This window comes from Macaca fascicularis, chromosome 14, assembly GCF_037993035.2.
Source record: "Macaca fascicularis isolate 582-1 chromosome 14, T2T-MFA8v1.1".
NCBI lineage: Eukaryota > Metazoa > Chordata > Mammalia > Primates > Cercopithecidae > Macaca > Macaca fascicularis.
The window spans coordinates 35,050,964-35,068,693 of record NC_088388.1 but is presented as its reverse complement, the minus strand read 5'-3'; the positions used below and the strand labels follow the sequence as shown (position 1 = coordinate 35,068,693).

General features: G+C 40.3%; 1 protein-coding gene across 16 annotated transcripts in view; it reads right to left on the bottom strand.

Moving 5' to 3' along the window:
* MPPED2 (metallophosphoesterase domain containing 2) overlaps positions 1-17,730 on the bottom strand; it is a 196,542-nt gene that overhangs the window by 93,217 nt on the left and 85,595 nt on the right. For all 16 annotated transcript variants that reach the window (XM_074014009.1, XM_065528358.1, XM_074014013.1 and 13 more), the window contains one exon: positions 11,408-11,633. In XM_074014009.1, the coding sequence (XP_073870110.1) occupies positions 11,408-11,633 (226 nt within the window). The remainder of the gene's footprint in view (positions 1-11,407; positions 11,634-17,730) is intronic.

Here is a 17,730-nt window from a genome sequence, read left to right as displayed (position 1 = left end):
TGTAAACCCACCACACCAAGACATTGGGCCTGAAAATATCTAAATTAATCATTAAATATCACTGGCACCTTCAGATGCTGTCTTGGGAAATTTTATCCTAGGAAGACTATTAATTAAGCTAGGTCTTAACCACTTCCTCTAGTATGCCCTTCTATACCAGGTACTTCTCATTGCCTTTTTATTTCTTTTCTTGCTACAAATTTTATACTTAGACATTATTAGTGATAGTAACTGTATTTACACTTTAACCAAGCTGATCTTTTATATTTGAGCAAAATAGTCTTCCCATATCCTCTCCTGAATTAATGCAGATTTGTAGCTCACCTTTGCAGCTCTTTGCAGAATGCATATACATGTTGCTAACCCAGAGACCTCAAAGTTTGACACTCACTTGGTGTTGGAGCAGCCCTCACGGAACAGTCCACATGTAATTTATAGTCACCATCCAAGATTACCTTTATTCTTCCTGGGTGGAAACATACTGCCAACATTACTCATACACTGAAAATGATCCTCCATGTAAGTGACCTTCAAAATGCCCATATGTCTTCATTTAACAGACATCTATCCACTCTTCCATGCCTTTTGAACAAATGCAGTTGAATATGGGGTTCCTTTCCTAAGTTGTTTCTACTTATCCAGATCATAAGCAACCTGCCATGCAAAGAAACTGTGCAATATCCACTTTAAAACATTTTCTCTCTTTCTTTATTCCCCTGCCCCCACCAACACACAAACAAGGGTAAGCATTTTCCTAGACTAAGTTTACTATTTATCTCATTTCTACTCTTTTTGCTTCTTCTCTTCTACCATGGTAATACCACCATAGAAACTAAACAAACAAAACAAAACCGAAAAATAATAGCCATTACAAAACTAACAAGTGTTACCTTTCGGGGAAAAAAAAATTAATTGAGCATTTACTGAGTGCCAAGAACTTAACATACATGATCTTATTTTAATCCCATGAAAAATATACAGAAGTAGTGAAGAACATAAAGGGTTTGGAGCCAAACAGATTTGGGACTGATTTACAGTTCATTGCAAAATAAGTGTCCTTGGGTCAATTATTTAATTTCTCTAACCTTTAATTTTCTCATCTGCCAAATGAGGGTAATATTATCTTCTTTATAGGGTTGTTTTGAGGCTTAAAAACAATTTTACAACTGGAACCTGTATGTGAATGATGCTCAATAAATAGTAGTTATTATTATTACTTATATATGCATTTGACAGATGAAATTGTGGTTCAGAGAGATTGCATAACATGTATAACCAGGTAAATAACAAGTGTAAATGTTACACATGTAACACGTAACATGTGTAACAAGGTAAATAAGTTCTAAATGATCAAAGTGAGACCCAAGCTTGTTGGGAACAGTGTTTCTAAGGCCAAAGCCTGCGAAGCTCTGTACCACTGCCTCCCTCCTTCTGTGGGCAGAACAGAGTTGTAGATGTTTGAGCTATGCCCGATATGGGGAGCACATGTCTTCCTCCTGGGGAAGCCCTGCCAGAAGTTTTGTAGCCTAAGGAACTGCTCGTTTAAGGGAAGAGAGAATTAGCAATAATTTTTTTGGAGAACAGTTTCAACAAAGCCTTCGCCATCAGAGGGGATGTCCCTAGGCCCATGGTGGGTCTACAAACCCGACCAAGTCTCCCATGGGCTTATAGATGAACCCTTGAGAGGGTGGGTGACATCATGCCTTGACGTTGCTCTCACAAAGCAGCCTAGAAGGCAGGGGGCTTCTCCTGTATGAAGCACAGAACACAACATGGCTTTGATTATTAAGGCTGTATTGTGAAACAACTTTGGCAGCGTGCAGGCTCATCAGAAGGGGCGGAAGGATGTCCTGCGGCTCTGCAGATGTGGTGCTGGCAGAAGAGGAGCACCCGGTGGAAGAAGCAACCTCATCTGTCCAAAGATATGTGTGCTCCAAAACCCCTCTCACCTTCATCAGAGATTAGGGGAAGGATGAAAGGATTCAGTGGGGTTACCTAGACTAACTTGTGAATACATCTGAGCCACAGAGGAGAAATGCATCACAGAAGACAGAAGCAGCTAAGGCTGAAAACAAATAAATACAGGTTAAGACTCTCAGTGGGACCCTAGTGGGCTCACTGTCTGGCAAGACCTGGAGAAGTTCACCCTACCCTTACAGTTTAGAGGACAAAATAAGTAATCCATGTTTGTCAAGTAGCCTGAAAAAAAATGGTACAGAATCTACATGACCCTAAGAACCCAATCACTGAGAATTCAGCCACTAAGAAAAGGGAATACTGCATATTTGACAATTGGTTTTAATGTCCATAGGATGTTCTGAGGGCCCACCTGGTCTAGCTTCTGACCAATCTCAAACTTGATGCCAATTACTTTGACTGCAGCCTTGAAGTGACGGTCTCTATAACTAAGAGTAACTTCTAAAGCTGTGCACAGTATGGGAATAAGGTATCTGAGCTGAAGAAATGATACCAAAGAGCCTAAAATTACCGATGGAGGCTTTCTTTGAAAACTCTCACTGCCTTACTATGAGGTTTAACGTGAGGTTTGTCCTACTCCCATTTCTCACTTTTATTAAACCACGCTCACCTGGAGAGATGCTAGATTTCTGAGTGTTCAGGAAAAATCTAGGTATATGTACCTTGTTACACATGTTATTAAAGCCCATGGACATCATTTAGGGCTTTGCTTGGTTCCTTTTTGCTCTGTCATCTCTAGTCTTCCATTTTGTATGACTGTGCCTGACTTTGTATTGGAAATACTTTCTTTCCTTTTGTCACTGGGTGTCTACTCTGTGTAAATCCTCAGTTCACCAGTCAGAGACCTATCTCTACTACCACCACCCTGATTCATTCATTCATTCATTCATTCATTCATTCATTCAGAAGACAGGGACTGAGCATCTACTATGTGCCAGGCACTGAGCTTGCGTAGGGTATGCATAGAGGACAAAGTAGAGGTCCCTGCTCTGATGGAGCTTGTAATCACTTGATACTCTCTTTCTATCCACCAGCAGTAACTCTGGATTAAAAGGAGCCTATTAGTGTAGCAGGAGAAAATGAAAGAACACCCAGCAGCCAGTCAGCCATATCCCAAAGTGGAGGTCCAGGTCTTCTGTGGAGCACAGTGTGGGCCCATGGCAGGTCTGACTGCAGCAGAAGTACATTGCCAGCAATTCCCTCTTGGTGCATATGCCCAGGGCTGCTCTCTCTCCACTGCATGGTTCTTCAGAGGGAAAAACTCACATGCAACCTATACTTGCCTCCTGATATGTGTTGTGGAGGAAGTTGGCTCTGTGGTGCAGGAACAGCAGGAGCTGACTCATGCCTTATAACACATTAAGACACAAATTTATGTGTGTGAGAGACAGGGTGTCACTCTGTCACCCAGGCTGAGTGCAGGAGTGTGCTCATGGCTTATTGCAACATCGACCTCCCAGACTCAGCAATCCTCCTGCCTCAGCCTCTCAAGTAGCTGGGAATACAAGCACACACCACCACACCTGGCTAATTTTTTTAATTTTGTAGAGATGAGGCCTCACTATGTTGCCCAGTCTGGTCTCAAAGTCCTAAGCTCAAGTGATCCTCCCACCTCAACCTCCCAAAGTGTTGGGATTACAGGCACAAGCCACTGTACCTGGCCAATATATTTTTTTAGAATCCTAGTCTCTGGGTCACTTGTTTTTGGTCTTCCCTAGTGATCCTATTTTCCCCTAGAAGCACACCTCACCACTTAATCCTGAGAGCCCCTGAAGGGTGCTGGCCTGGATTTCTGTACACCTTTTTTGCAACTAGATGAAAACGGCCAGGTCTTCTAAGATGAAAAGCAGCTACTTCCTGAGTTGCTCAGGCCAAGGAGTAGACAGACATCTAGGATATCCTGGTTTAGTCTAGCAAACTCCACAAAGGAAGCCTGGATTCTAGTCCTATTTTGTCCTCAAATTAAGTCTGTAGCTTTGGGCAAGTCACTTTCTCTATCAAAAACTCTCTTTGTTGGTCTCTGTCAAAAGGAGGCAATAATGAACAGCAGCTGACACATAAACACTTGTAAATGCTGGCTATTGTTAATTATTATTAGTAATACATGCCCTGGTTAAAGAATTGTTGTCAGCCCCGAATGAGATAATACATACGAAAGTTCTCTGAGTGAAATATACCATCCAAATGTAAATTTATTATTGTTGTTTGCCGAGTTGCTCTCTCAGAATGTGCAGGCAAAAATATAAATTATGCCAACGGTTGCTATGAAGCATAATTGAATGCAGACAAATACTTCTTTAGCACCTCCACATTCTTCCATACAACCACCACCAACACATCAGATAAAGGCACCCAGCAGGCTTTGAAGGCTGAGTTGGACAGAGCTGGCAGAAAGGGGCGAGTGAGATCCCACATGACCAGCTCTGCATAAACTGGCTTTGGAAATGGTATTTACTGATTTGGTCATCAATGGGGAGGTAGGAAGCAAAGTGATCGGTTTTGCTTTCTCCTAAACAGGGCAGTTGTTAAACCAGAAGTGAATCTGATCCCAGCTTTAAGAGCAGTCAGCTGCATTCTGAAACAGGCAAAAATGTAAACAGAGCCCTGTAACTCTAGACTAGGGCAGAACAGCCATAGGTTTCATAATGGGAGAGTCTATGGGCCCTGTGCCAAGAAAAATGAAATGTTACCCTGGGCCTTTAAACAGAATCATGTAAGAGCAGAGTGCATATTTGTTTAACACACACACACACACAAGACCTTTTTCTCTGCCAATACCTTTCTGAACCCTCCTGAATAAAAGCTGAAATCCCTGAAAACATGGTACAGAACCAATATTGTTTGCATAGTCTCATTCTTTAGTGCCAAAGGATTTTTCTCCTGAACAGGGAGCTGTTTCTTTCTTTTCTTTTTTCTTCTTCTTCTACTTTTTTTTTTTTTTTTTTTTGCCCAAGTTAATTACAAAGTATGACTGAGAAAATAAAATAAATGAGCCCATTCCACCCATCCCTGTATCTGAATTCTATCATGTGAGTTGCCAATTGGTTTTCTAATCCTCTCATTCAATATCTGCTGTTAATTTGTTTGCTATTTCAAGAACTTGAAGACTGTCAGCAAAATACATGATGCATTACAAAACTTATAATTGGAAATAAAAACATCTGACACTTTTCTGACAGAGTAAACATAAAGTACTACTATTGCACTGATCAGAACAAGGGAAATGTGAGCAACCTTGTAGCTATTTGTGTGCAAACACAATTAGAAATGCTGCAGAGAGTGAAATCAACACTCAACTCCCACTTTGAAAAATGCTGAGAAAATTACATCTAAATGAATGAATGAATTCAACATGGTTATGATAGGAAATGAGGGGAAGAGAGGAAGGGAAAACAAATCTTGCTCACACTTCCTTTGAAAAAGCGACTCAACGGACTTTCTCTTCCTATTTCAGCCATTTTAGAATTGCACTGCCTAGGCCTGATCTAATTTTCCTGCTGGAGAAGTTAAGGCACTTCCTCCACAGTCACTAAATCTGACAAATTACACCTGGGTCCACTCTAACGTGAAAAAATGTGCTCTTTGTTGCTGACCCCTTGGTCAGCCTAGAGATCAAATTCCTGGACATCGGAAAGCCCCACTCATATTCATTAAAAGCCACGGGAGACCAGCTCTGTATTTCTGTTCAAGAGAAGAACAAGGTGCGGGCTTTCGCTGAACAATACAACTGCTCTGCTTCAGTCGGCACAATATACACCTTTCACTTTCTGCAGCTTGGCTGCTGATGAATTAGTATGTGGATTTTTTTTTTTTTTTCCCTGCACAGCATCTTAATATCAAAACTAAGTCCCACGAGTGAGTTTACCCCAAACTGCTTGTGTTAAAAAGCTGGCTACAGAGTCAGTAATCAAAAATACAAAAATGATTTCAAAATTCTACCTTCCCTCTACTCTGGCCAGACATGCCATTAGTTACCACGGTGGCTAATATTTGACAGATTAGAATTTTGTCCCCTTTCTAACCACACTCAGCGTTTGGGAAAGATGTTACAGTGCTGAGAGTGAGTCACAAAGACAAAATTGGGCACCACTGGTGGCAGAGAATCAATTTTAGGTATGCAAGCAATCCACAAGCTCTCCCATAGTATGAAGTAAGTATGAGGCTGACCCACCTGCCTGACAACACAAAACCTTCTTCTCCTGCACTCCGAAAAAGAATGAGAAAATAACGACAATAGCAGAAGTGAAGCAAATCTGTGGCTGAACTGTTAAAAAGATGCCTGATGCCTTTATTCCAGATTCTTGGAAGAATGAGATGGTGAAGGAATATATACAGATGCCATAAAACCTGCCTTAAGGCCTCCTGAGGTAAGGGTGCCCCCAGATAATCCATCGACTCTTGCCCTCCCATCTGAGGGAGCCTCTTTCCTTTCAGATCTGGCATCCCACTTACAACATCTTCAGTTTAGGCCACTGAATTTTCCCAGACCCATCAAACCACATTCAAAGCCTCTTCCTTGGGGATCTAGTAAGCACTACAGAACATTACGGTTGCAGACATATATGAATGCTCTGGTGTGTTGTAAGTTATTTTCTACGTACCAGTTCCTGTTAAACTGTAAATTAGAAAACACTACTTTAATTCTCTCTAGTCTTGAGGTAGCTTTCAGCTGTGTTGCAAGTTATGAACGTGTAACGAATACAGACTAATATTCTTTTTCTGTAGCTAGACCAGGTCACAACCCATATTTTCTAAATACACGAATTACAGCTATTTTCCTAGGCTGATGGCAATTACTTTTGAGAAACCTGTGAATCCTTAATATCAGGGTTCTTATTTTGATTTCTAGTTTTGAAACCACTAGTGCTATCAGCAATGCAGAACTTAATATTTCCTCCAAAAAAGTCACTGTAAAAACAGGGAAATCAGACCATCAATTTACATTATTTTCGATTGAAATATCTGCTGGGTTACTAAGCAGGGACTCACCTATGTGTAAATCCCAGAGATGGAAAAAATTTAATTTCTGAAGGGAGAAAAGTGGGTAAGAACCTATGGTATAAGTTCTCCCAAACACTGCTTTGAGGCAAATTCTTTTTTTTGTTGTTGTTGTTGTTGAGACGGAGTCTCGCTTTGTCCCCCATGCTGGAGTGCAGTGGCCCAATCTCGGCTCACTGCAAGCTCCACCTCCCGGGTTCATGCCATTCTCCTGCCTTAGCCTCCCAAGTAGCTGGGACTACAGGCGCCCGTTACCACGCCCGGCTAATTTTTTGTATTTTTAGCAAAGACGGAGTTACACCGTGTTAGCCAGGATAGTCTCGATCTCCTGACCTTCTGATCTGCCCGCCTCGGCCTCCCAAAGTGCTGGGATTATAGGTGTGAACTCCCAGGCTGGAGTGCAGTGGCGCGATCTCGGCTCACTGCAAGCTCTGCCTCCTGGGTTCACGCCTGCCTCAGCCTCCCGAGTAGCTGGGACTACAGACGCCCGCCACCATGCCTGACTAATTTTTTCTATTTTTTCAGTAGAGATGGGGTTTCACCATGTTAGCCAGGATGGTCTAGATCTCCTGAATTCGTGATCCGCCCACCTCGGCCTCCCAAAGTGCCTGGGATTACAGGCGTGAGCCACCGGGCAAATTCTTAATAGTAAAAGATGTTAAAAATTGTACAAGACATTGAAGTAATTCAAGCATGCTCGCAAATATGTATTTTTTTGAAAATTCTTACTTTGATGACCATTTAAGTGGGTGGCATATGAGAGAAATTAGAGAAGACCTCATTCCTCATGTTTTACAACTAAATGAAAAAGTTAAGTGACTTGCCTAGTGTCACCCAATGAGCAGGGTTGACTAAATAATAGGGCTAAAACTTATCCAATCTCACTCCTTATGAAGGCTGACAGAGGTATAGTTTGGAAACACTAACACACCACTATTAGTAGTAATAGCTAACACTTATCAACTGCTTACTCCATGCTAAAAAGTCTTCTGTGTGCTGTGGATGCATTAATTCTATCTTCATAACAACCATGAAACCATAATGTTTTACCCCATTTTAAAGAAGGAACAGAGGCAGGCAGATGTTAAGAAACTCACCAAAGTCCCACTGAATAAGTGATAGAGATGGCAAATACTCTCCTCCCTAGCACAGAAATGCTAATGCAGACATTTCTAAATCAATGTTCAGATTATCAGTAGTTCTGGGAATGTTAATTTTGACGAAATATCTTCACAGTGAGATCCAAACTACTGAGGCCTCCCAAAAACAGATGATGAAACTGAAATATCCTTTTTGTCAGCCTCTGTATTCTTGGTCAAAATACAAAGTATCAACAATTCCAATGGATGGGGCAAAAACCATTTAAAGATCTCCCTTATTGTAAAGAGATGCTCAATAGGAAATGGTTGAAGCTTTGTGGAAATCTCAACAGACATTAAGTCTAATGACAACTTTAGGAGAACATTTCAGAAGACTGATTAGTGCTTATTTTCTTGACTTTTCTACCCTTGCCAGTATTAAAATTAAAACATTTTAAACGATATCAATCCAGTTCAGATATAAACTTTGTCTGCAGTTTGCACCACCACCAAAAACAGATCATGCCCTGTCACATCACATATCTGAATTAGTCAGTTTGTTCAATTTCTTGAGATGCTGCAAGATCTGCCTGAGGACCAAAATCATTCCCTCATTCATCACAGCTATAATCTGGTTTAGCTGAACCCTGTCCTAAATAGATTTGAATCAGCTCAGATAATGGAGGAAGTTTGTTGCTGTCATCATTTCAGCAACTATCAATCCAGGGACCTCTGAACATCCTGCTTGCTCAGGAATAGCCTTAAATGTCCTGTACCTTTTAAGGATTTTTCAAAAGTAATCTTAAATTATTTTTAAACAATGATCTTAACTTGCATGTAGAGCATCTCTGCCAATCAGAGGTCATTCCTCAACTACTTCACTGACATTAAGAACTGGGCTGTGAAGCTGGAAATGCTCTCTCTCCTGCCCTTTACCCAGAAATGCTAATATCAATATCCTACACGACCCCAGATTACAGTTTGACAGCACTGGTTTCTGCTGTTTATTCTCTTGCCCTTTACCACGTTCTCACACATTAAAAAAATAAATTGACGTACCTTACTAAAGCTAGGTATAAACTGGATCTGCAGATTATAACCACCAATTACCACATCCCCAACCCCGCCATCCCTCAGTCATGCTGTATACCCTGGAATCAGACTCGCCAGGTTCAAATCATACCTCTTATTATCTGTGGCGATTCTTGAGCAATTACTTAACTTTTCTGCATCTGGATTTTCTTATCTGCCAAATGAGAATCAGAATAGTGCCCATCTCCTAAAGGTATTTTGAGGATTAAATGAGACAACACATATACAAAAAACGTAGGACAATGCCTGGCATATAGGAAGTACTTAATTAAGAGTTCAAAATCATTGTCAGGGTTGATTTTAAACAGAGATGTACTTCCTGTACCCATTCATCAGTCCTTCTGGATACCAACTCGTATAGCTAGAAAAAAAATTATAGAAAATATCTCAACCTTTTAACTTACAGAGGACAAGCCAAACTGTCAAGTAAAGTGGCCAATCTGAATTCAGTCTGCTTGTCTGTTTCCAGTCCTATCCACAACTCCTAGTGAAGGACTGGGGTACTTTCTGTATTGAGTGAGTAAAGGTGAGTTCTTCTGCTCTATATACACACACACAGGTTAGTTTTGCTCTACATACATCCTCAAAAAAAAAAAAAAAAGTCCTAGAACCTGAATGGTTGACAATCATTTAGTCTAACATTCTCACTTTAAAGATTTAAAAAAACAAAACAACAAAAAAAAAACTTGCTCTAGGGCCTAAATGACTTGCCTAAGTTGACATAAATACTTAGTGGGAGAGCCTAAGGCCAGAAAAATTATAATTGATATCCTAAGCAAACTATCCGATATTCTCTAAAGTCCACTGCAAACTTTACCTATTTTATCCTCAACATAACCCTCTAAAATAGATATCATCTTCACCATCTTAGAGATATGAAAACTGAGGCTCAGACACTGTGAGGTAACTCCTTTAAAACCTGACAACTGTCAACTGATAGAGTCAAGATTGACATGCTTCTTGTCTGGCTTCCAAGGATATGTACCTGTTTCAAGTTTTCCAGAGCTTAGTTCTGAGAATTCTAGCGCCATTTCTCAACCAGTAACTTTCAAACCACCTGTGCATCAGTCTTGCCCACGGAACTTTAAAAAATAGAAACTGCTGCTGAGCTTCATCTCAGGAAGGACAATCAGAGTCTCTGTAGGTAGGGCTTCAAAATCTATATTTCTACAGAGACGGTAATTCTGACGTGTAGAGAGATTTGAGAAACCCTAATCTAAGCAGGATATTTTATGACGGCTTCCAGTACAAAATGAGAGGGAAATGAGTTACCTAAAGCTGATGGAATGTTCAGAGTAGCTGAGTCTGTGTGAAGGGTAGCATGGCGACCTCCTCTCAAATCCTTTTGTGTCACACAGACATACACCCAGCCCCAGTAGCATAAACATATACAGCCAGCCCTCCATAATCAGCGGTTCTACATCCAGGGACTTAACCAACCAAGGATAGAAAATATTAGAAAAAGGGCCGGGAGCGGTGGCTTATGCCTGTAATCCCAGCACTTTGGGAGGCCGAGGCGAGCCAATCACCTGAGGTCAGGAGTTCAAGACCAGGTTGGCCAACATGGTGAAACCCTGTCTCTACTAAAAATATAAAAAATAGCCGGGTGCAGTGGCGTGTGCCTGTAATCCCAGCTACTTCGGAGGCTGAGGCAGGAGAATCACTTGAACCCGGGAGGCAGAGGTTGCAGTGAGCTGAAATCACACCACTGCATTCCAGCCTCACTGACAGAGAGATACTCCATCTCGAAAAAAAGAAAGAAAATATTGGAAAAAGGATTACATCTATGCTAGATATTTTTTCTGTCATTGTTCCTTAAACCATGAAGTATTAACAATGATTTATATCATATTTACATTGTATTAGGTAATATAAGCAATCTAGAGACGATTTAAAGTATACACGAGGATGTGCATAGGTTACATGCAAATACTATACCATTTTATATAAAAGACTTGAGCATACTGGAATTTTGTTATCAGCGGGAGGTCCTGGGCCAATTCCCAATGGATACTGAGGGAGGGATGACTGTATATATCTAGGAAAGCCTTAACTCCCATTGATCTTACCTAAAGAGATCTCTATCACAATGAAAACAAGTGTTGCATTTTGTAGCAGTACAGAATGTATTTTGTTGGAAATACAGCAATAAGGTTTCCTTCCATCCTAATCATTTTCATTTAAAGCATCTAAGTCTGAGCCATGATTTTTCGGTACTGAGCTAAAAAGCAATGTGGAAAACTGTTTGAATCATCACTTACCAAGGTGCACCGTATATCCTGAATCCCTTCACTGTTACCTCCGAATCTTGTAAGTAAATACTGTTTGTCAGGAGGGACTGAACATTGTCAAAGTCCTCTGGTTTCAATTTGGACACAGAGGGGAAACGGTAGTAGTCCTGTTTAACAAGGTCTGCCATGAATTCCTTATCAAATGTCAGTTCATGATTCCCAGCAATCACTATTTTATATTCATATGGCAGGTTTCCTGAAATAAGAAAAAAGAGCACCAATTAGCACGTTCATTTCCCATCAAAAGTACAACAGGCGAGACTATGTGATTAGCAGACAGCTCACCCAAATGAAATAGCGCACACATTCCTTTACATTTCCATGTGAACTGGAATTTATGATTAGTCCTTTATGCTAACAAAAATGACAATAACAGGAGATAGGAAGCTGCTAAGTAGCTAAAACGTTGCTAAAAAGACATTAAATTTTCTAGTTCCATTTCCCTCTTCTGTATGCTACGTATTCATTGTGATGAGTCCACAGGGTAGTGAATCCATACTTTATATTTATCCAGTAAAAAGCACATTAATCACGATCCTTAAGAGAAGGTCTGGACCTAGTTTGGTTCTCAAAACATAATCTAACCAACTATTCTTAACAACTCAGATAACGACTAGGTTTTTAGTATATCCTTCAGACAAAAGACATGGCATCGTCAAACATTCCATAACTGACATACAAGAAAGGAACCACATAGTACAATTTCATATTTCAATTCTAATTTTAAGTTTACCTTTTGGGTTGTGAATAAAAAGAACATTAGGAAGGGCCCCCTGATTAGAAGGCTAACTTTCCTCCCATTGGGATGGGAGAAGAAACTGTAAAGCTTAACCCACTTTTAATATTTATGGTATGGAAATGTGAGTTCTCGGTGTGTGCTTTTTATGCAAAAGTTTCCCGATCAAAATGAGATAATTCTGGGAAGAAGAATGAAAGCTATAAAGGAAAACCCAAACACCAGACTTCTGCATAGATTTATAATGTTTGAATAAAGTACGGGTCATACATATTAATAACTCACCGTGATGCTATAAGAACCAAAATCCAAAGGGAGAGAGTGCCGGGCAGCTGTCCCCACCTGAAATTAATGTTCTTTTCTTTACGCTGTCACTACCCATCCCTCAAGCCTCACTGTTCATCTCCTGCTTATTTTATTTTGGAGGAAAAAAAGAGTGGGACAATGGCACCTATAATTCCAGCTTTCTGAGACCTATGGATCTGATGCAAAATTAATGTTTCCTGCTATTCCAGGAAGAATTAAAGTTACCACTAGCAGGAAATTGGATACACTTGTAAGAACTGGTCCTTACCAGCAAGCCAGAGTCTCAATGATTTCATTAAGGAAGCTTAGTGGGGAAGAGAATTTTGTGGGGCAGGTGATGGGAGCAAGTTCTGTCGTCAGTCCACTTGGATTTCAGCAATTCAAACTGTAAAGATTACATTGTGAAGTCCACACAGTCTCAGCAGCACATCACAAACGTATTTGCTAATATTGAAGCAGTTTTCAAGACTGTCAGATCATGTTTTGTAAAATTACTGCCTTTTCTTTAGCTATTAATTGTTAGATTTCTGACAATAATAAAATTGCTTATATAGCTTGGGCAATAATGGGGAGGCTTGAGAGAGATGAAAGCAGTCTGATAGAAAACAACACTGCAGAGAGAAGAAACCAGAAACGCTGAGGCCAAGCAGCAATGGATATCTTTGACTACTAGCCCACAGTGCTGTATGTCATGTCTTTGGCCTCAGTTATTTGCAAGGTTATGATGAAGAATTCAGAAAAGAATAGGAAGCCTCCCTCAAATGCACATTTTGGTAATTAAGAGTATGATGTACATAGCATGTTGCTTGGATAGAATGGTGGTATTTTGCACAATTCCTGAACTTCAAGTGCAGATGAAAGATGTGTTAATAGGGCCACAAATTCCCAGTACTGCACATGCTGGACATTTTTGAGAGGCCCTACAACTCTAATACCATGGCTCTGTGACCCTATGAGCCTAATACTGCTCCCCACCCCAAATCACCTGTGCTCCCAAAGCTGGAACAGGCTAAGTTGTTTTCCCAGATAGCAATCTCTTCCAAGGAAGGTCCTTACTGTGTGATTCTTGGAGCAAAAGATTTTACCTGTACAAATCACACTGTAGTTGCCCAGTTCCCCTTTAATCATTCACATAGATGGACTCACTGTAAACCCTTTAATTATGTGCCGCCGCTCCTGAGGAAGCCTGGGTTTCTCAATTTATCCTCGTTTTAGGGCTTGGGTTCAGGGACAGCATGGGTGAGACTAGCCACTATGGCAAAGGAAGTATATTTTCCCCCTTCAGACTGGGTTTTTCTTTCTTTCTTTTTTTTTTTCCTTTTTAAGTAAAGCTGCTGCAAAGTAAATCTTTCTCAGGAAGACAAGTATCTTTGGTGTCTTTTAAATCAAATTTTGGAGACTCAGTATAAAAAGGTAGCCACCAAAATGAAGAGCCACAGAAAAGGTGATGATATTTACACATCACCAACAAACTCATCTCTTTCTGAGAATCCAATAGTAGCTTCCAACTTCCATCCTCTGTTACCGATGTTATGAGATTGTCTGACATATTTTCTTTTTTGCTGAACTGACCTTTCATCTATAATCTGCCAACCTTTATGTTTTATATGAAAAGTGTAAACAGGGCAGCTGACAAATCTCCTGTTACTTGATGGCATTTTCGTGGGTTTTCTTTTTTTTTTTTTTCCAGACTAGATTAATTTGGAAGGCTCTGCAGTCCAGCTTCAAACTTCTTGGTATTCAAATAGCAACACTTTAAAATTGTCAGGCAAAGAGGTGCCTGCCTTTTTCCATTTTATTCACATCATGCCAGCTAAGCTGACCTGCTTGTACACAAAAAAAAAAAACAAGGCCATATATATACTCTAACATTAAAAAAAAAAAAAAATTCTTGCTCTGAATGACCCAAAGAACTCTACCGGCCGGGCATGGTGGCTCACACCTGTAATCCCAGCACTTTGGGGGGTCGAGACAGGCAGATCACCTGAGGTCAGGAGTTTGAAATCAGCCTGGTCAACGTGGTGAAACCCCATCTCTACTAAAAATATAAAAATTAGCTGGGCGTGGTAGCAGAAGAATTGCTTGAACCCTGGAGGTAGAGGCTGCTATGAGTCGAGATTGCGCCATTGCACTCCAGCCTGGGTGACAAGAGCAAAACTCATCTCAGAAAAACAAACAAAGAAACAAAAAAAAAGAACCCTACCAACCAACCAGTTTCATCGTTCCTAAGGCATGGTATATGTTCTACTAATGGTACACAAGATTATTTTAGATGAAATGGAAAAGAACCTTTGACAAAATGTCAAACAGTTTTGTATTTTAAAACGACTTTTAAGAATGCATTGTTTGGACGAATACAATATAAAAGTGTAAGTAATGATATATAGCTTCCTTTTTTCTATCTTTATATGTAAAATAAGAGGTAATTTCAAGAAAATTACTGAGCAAATAGGGGTAACTTACAGGTACAACAAAGTGACTATGGTAGCAAGCTAATTAATGAAATGTGGAAAACTTGCTCATCAGCTCAGGTTAGAGCTACAGAATGTAAGTGAGACCATAAACTCATAAAGGCAGTTATTTGAGTTTTATCTATTCTGTGTCACATAAGTAGATACTCAGTGGTGTCACATAAGTAGATACTCATGAACTGAAAGTCAACTGGGTCCTCACCGTTACTTGACAGTTCTAAGTGCCCCACGCTCTAGCCACTACCTCCCCAAAGCAGCCATCACAAAATGTGTCCAGGTTCCTCTCTAGCTCCCAGGCTCCAACCGAGCCCCTTTCAAGACATGCAAAATATCCTCTAACCACATGTGTAAAGAAGGAGGAAGTTTCTCTTCACTTCTGCCTTTTCACTTTCCCATCACTCCATCTGTTTGCACCTTCTCATATTTCTAACAGAGGTTGAGCATCCTTTATCTGAAATGCTTGAGACCAGAAGCACTTAGGATTTTGGATTTTTTCAGATTTTGGAATATTTGTGTCATACTGATTGAACATCCCAAATCCAAAAATCCAAAATCTGAAATGCTCCGGTGAACATTTTCACTGAGTGTCATGTCTGTGCTCAAAAGGTTTCAGATTTTGGAACACTTCGGATTTTAGATTCTCATAGTAGGGATGTTCAATTTGCAAACTGGCCCCTTAATCAGATTCCTCCCACTCCCACAAGCACCTTCCTTTTCCAGGCATCTCCTCTCTTTGATATTTTGGGTCTCTCTCTATTTATACATTGAATCCTCATTAGTGAGTTTATATTTACCCACTCCAAGAAAACAAAAACAAACAATCCTTGACACATACACACACACATACATGCCTCAAACATGATCTTAAACATTCTTTGACCTTTTTGCTTCTTTGAGATGCTTCCTCATTTCACTTCTAAACTTCTAAAAAGAGGATTCCATAAGCTTGCTGCTGGTAGGACCAATTCAGCCCTCAGATGTGTTATGGCTAGCCCTCGACTGAGGTTTTGTTTGTTTTGTTTTTTATTTTGTTTTGTTTTTGTACATAACTAACATCTAGAACTCGGAAAATATCACCCAAAAGTTTCTGCACTTCCAGCTTCTTGTGGAAAATCAAAAGATCAGGCAAAACTGATCTCCAGTCTGCCAACAGACCTCCTCACTCTGATTTCTTCTCATACAGCCCACTTACCACATTTGTTTTGCCTGATGGGCCACTATATTAATAGATTTAACAATGTATAGCCAAATGGTTACTCAAAAGTTACTCAATGCAATCTGGCTTCTGCTTCTACTCTCCTTCCAAAAGCTTCCTTGGAATGTGACTAATAACTTCCTAATGGCCAAAGCCAAGGCTTTTTCTGAATTCTGACCTCTGTTGAGCACACTACAGTGGTGTGATCTGTTCCCTGGATTACTGCTGTGGCACTCTCCAAGTTATCCTCCTCCCTCTCTGATATTTCTTCTCCTCTCTCTTCTTCTTCCTCAGCTTCCTTTGCATCCTATCTCATCTGCATACTTATTCCATGACACTCTCCTTCTTCATCTTTACTTCTAAGGGCAGTATTTAATAGTTGCTTACTGTGCTTCTCCCATTTCTATTCCTAATGATTCGATTTTAAAACTATTACAATTTAAACTATGGAGGCAACATGGGGATAAGAATGGGGACTCTGTAGTCTCTGCCATATGTTAGCTGTATGACCTTGGAGATTCCTTATGTTCTCTAAAGTGCACTAGCAAAATGGGGATAATAACACCTACCTCATGAGTTTTGGCAAAGATAAAATGAAATATAGCCTCAAAAGCACATGCATGGTGCAGAGTAAACCGTCAGTGCATGTTCACTATTACTACTCCTTTTTTGAGTTTTGCTTTTGCACGTGACTTGTCTCCCCATAGACTTGAAGACACGGATCATGGCTTGTTGTTCCTTATTGACCCAAAGTACCTAGTCCCAGATCTTCAAAATGGCAGACACACAACTCAGATTTGCTGAGTAAGTGAAGGAACGTTATGAACCTCCACAAGATTTCCTGGGAACTTCCATAGAATTCCAGGAACTTGGGTTGTCATCTTAGGCTATGGCAAGGTTTAAGCCAGTGTTACATTTTCTTCCAACTTTAAGCCCACATGAAGTGTCCTGTTCCTTCTCCCCAACATCCAGTCTTCCAGTCTAGCCGCCTAATCTCCACTCTTTTTAAACTACAGTTTTCTCAAATATAAATAGGGTAAAAATAAAATACTGATTCTAAAGTTTGGTGAGGATTAAACAAGATCCTGCATATAAAGAACCTGCACAGTTTCTGACACTTTATATTCATTCAATAGACATTAGCTGTGTTGTTATGTTATTGTCATGCCCATCTTTCCCAATCCCCATTAATTAATCACTGGTTTATCCACAAATTGAACCACTCCCTGATACCAGGCACAACATCACTACTCTCAAAGCAAAGCATCTGAAGATGAAAAAGAACATTTTGATTTTTCTCATGGCAGAAACTGGCATGTTCCAACATGTCTTTCAAACTAACGAAAGTGTTATTAGGGCCAATAAGCATTTGGATCTAAAAGTGAAGGTCAGTGGCCCTATGAGGCCTCCAACCTGCACACAGTGCAAACACAGCATCTCTTTTGAGATAATCCTAACCTCGCACAATGTATTCCCTTAACACACAACTTCTTGCCTCCTTCTCTTATCCAGATATCTCTCTCTTCCAGTATTTCTCAAATACCAAAAAATGTGCCCAGAGTGGCCTCTCATTCATGAATGATTA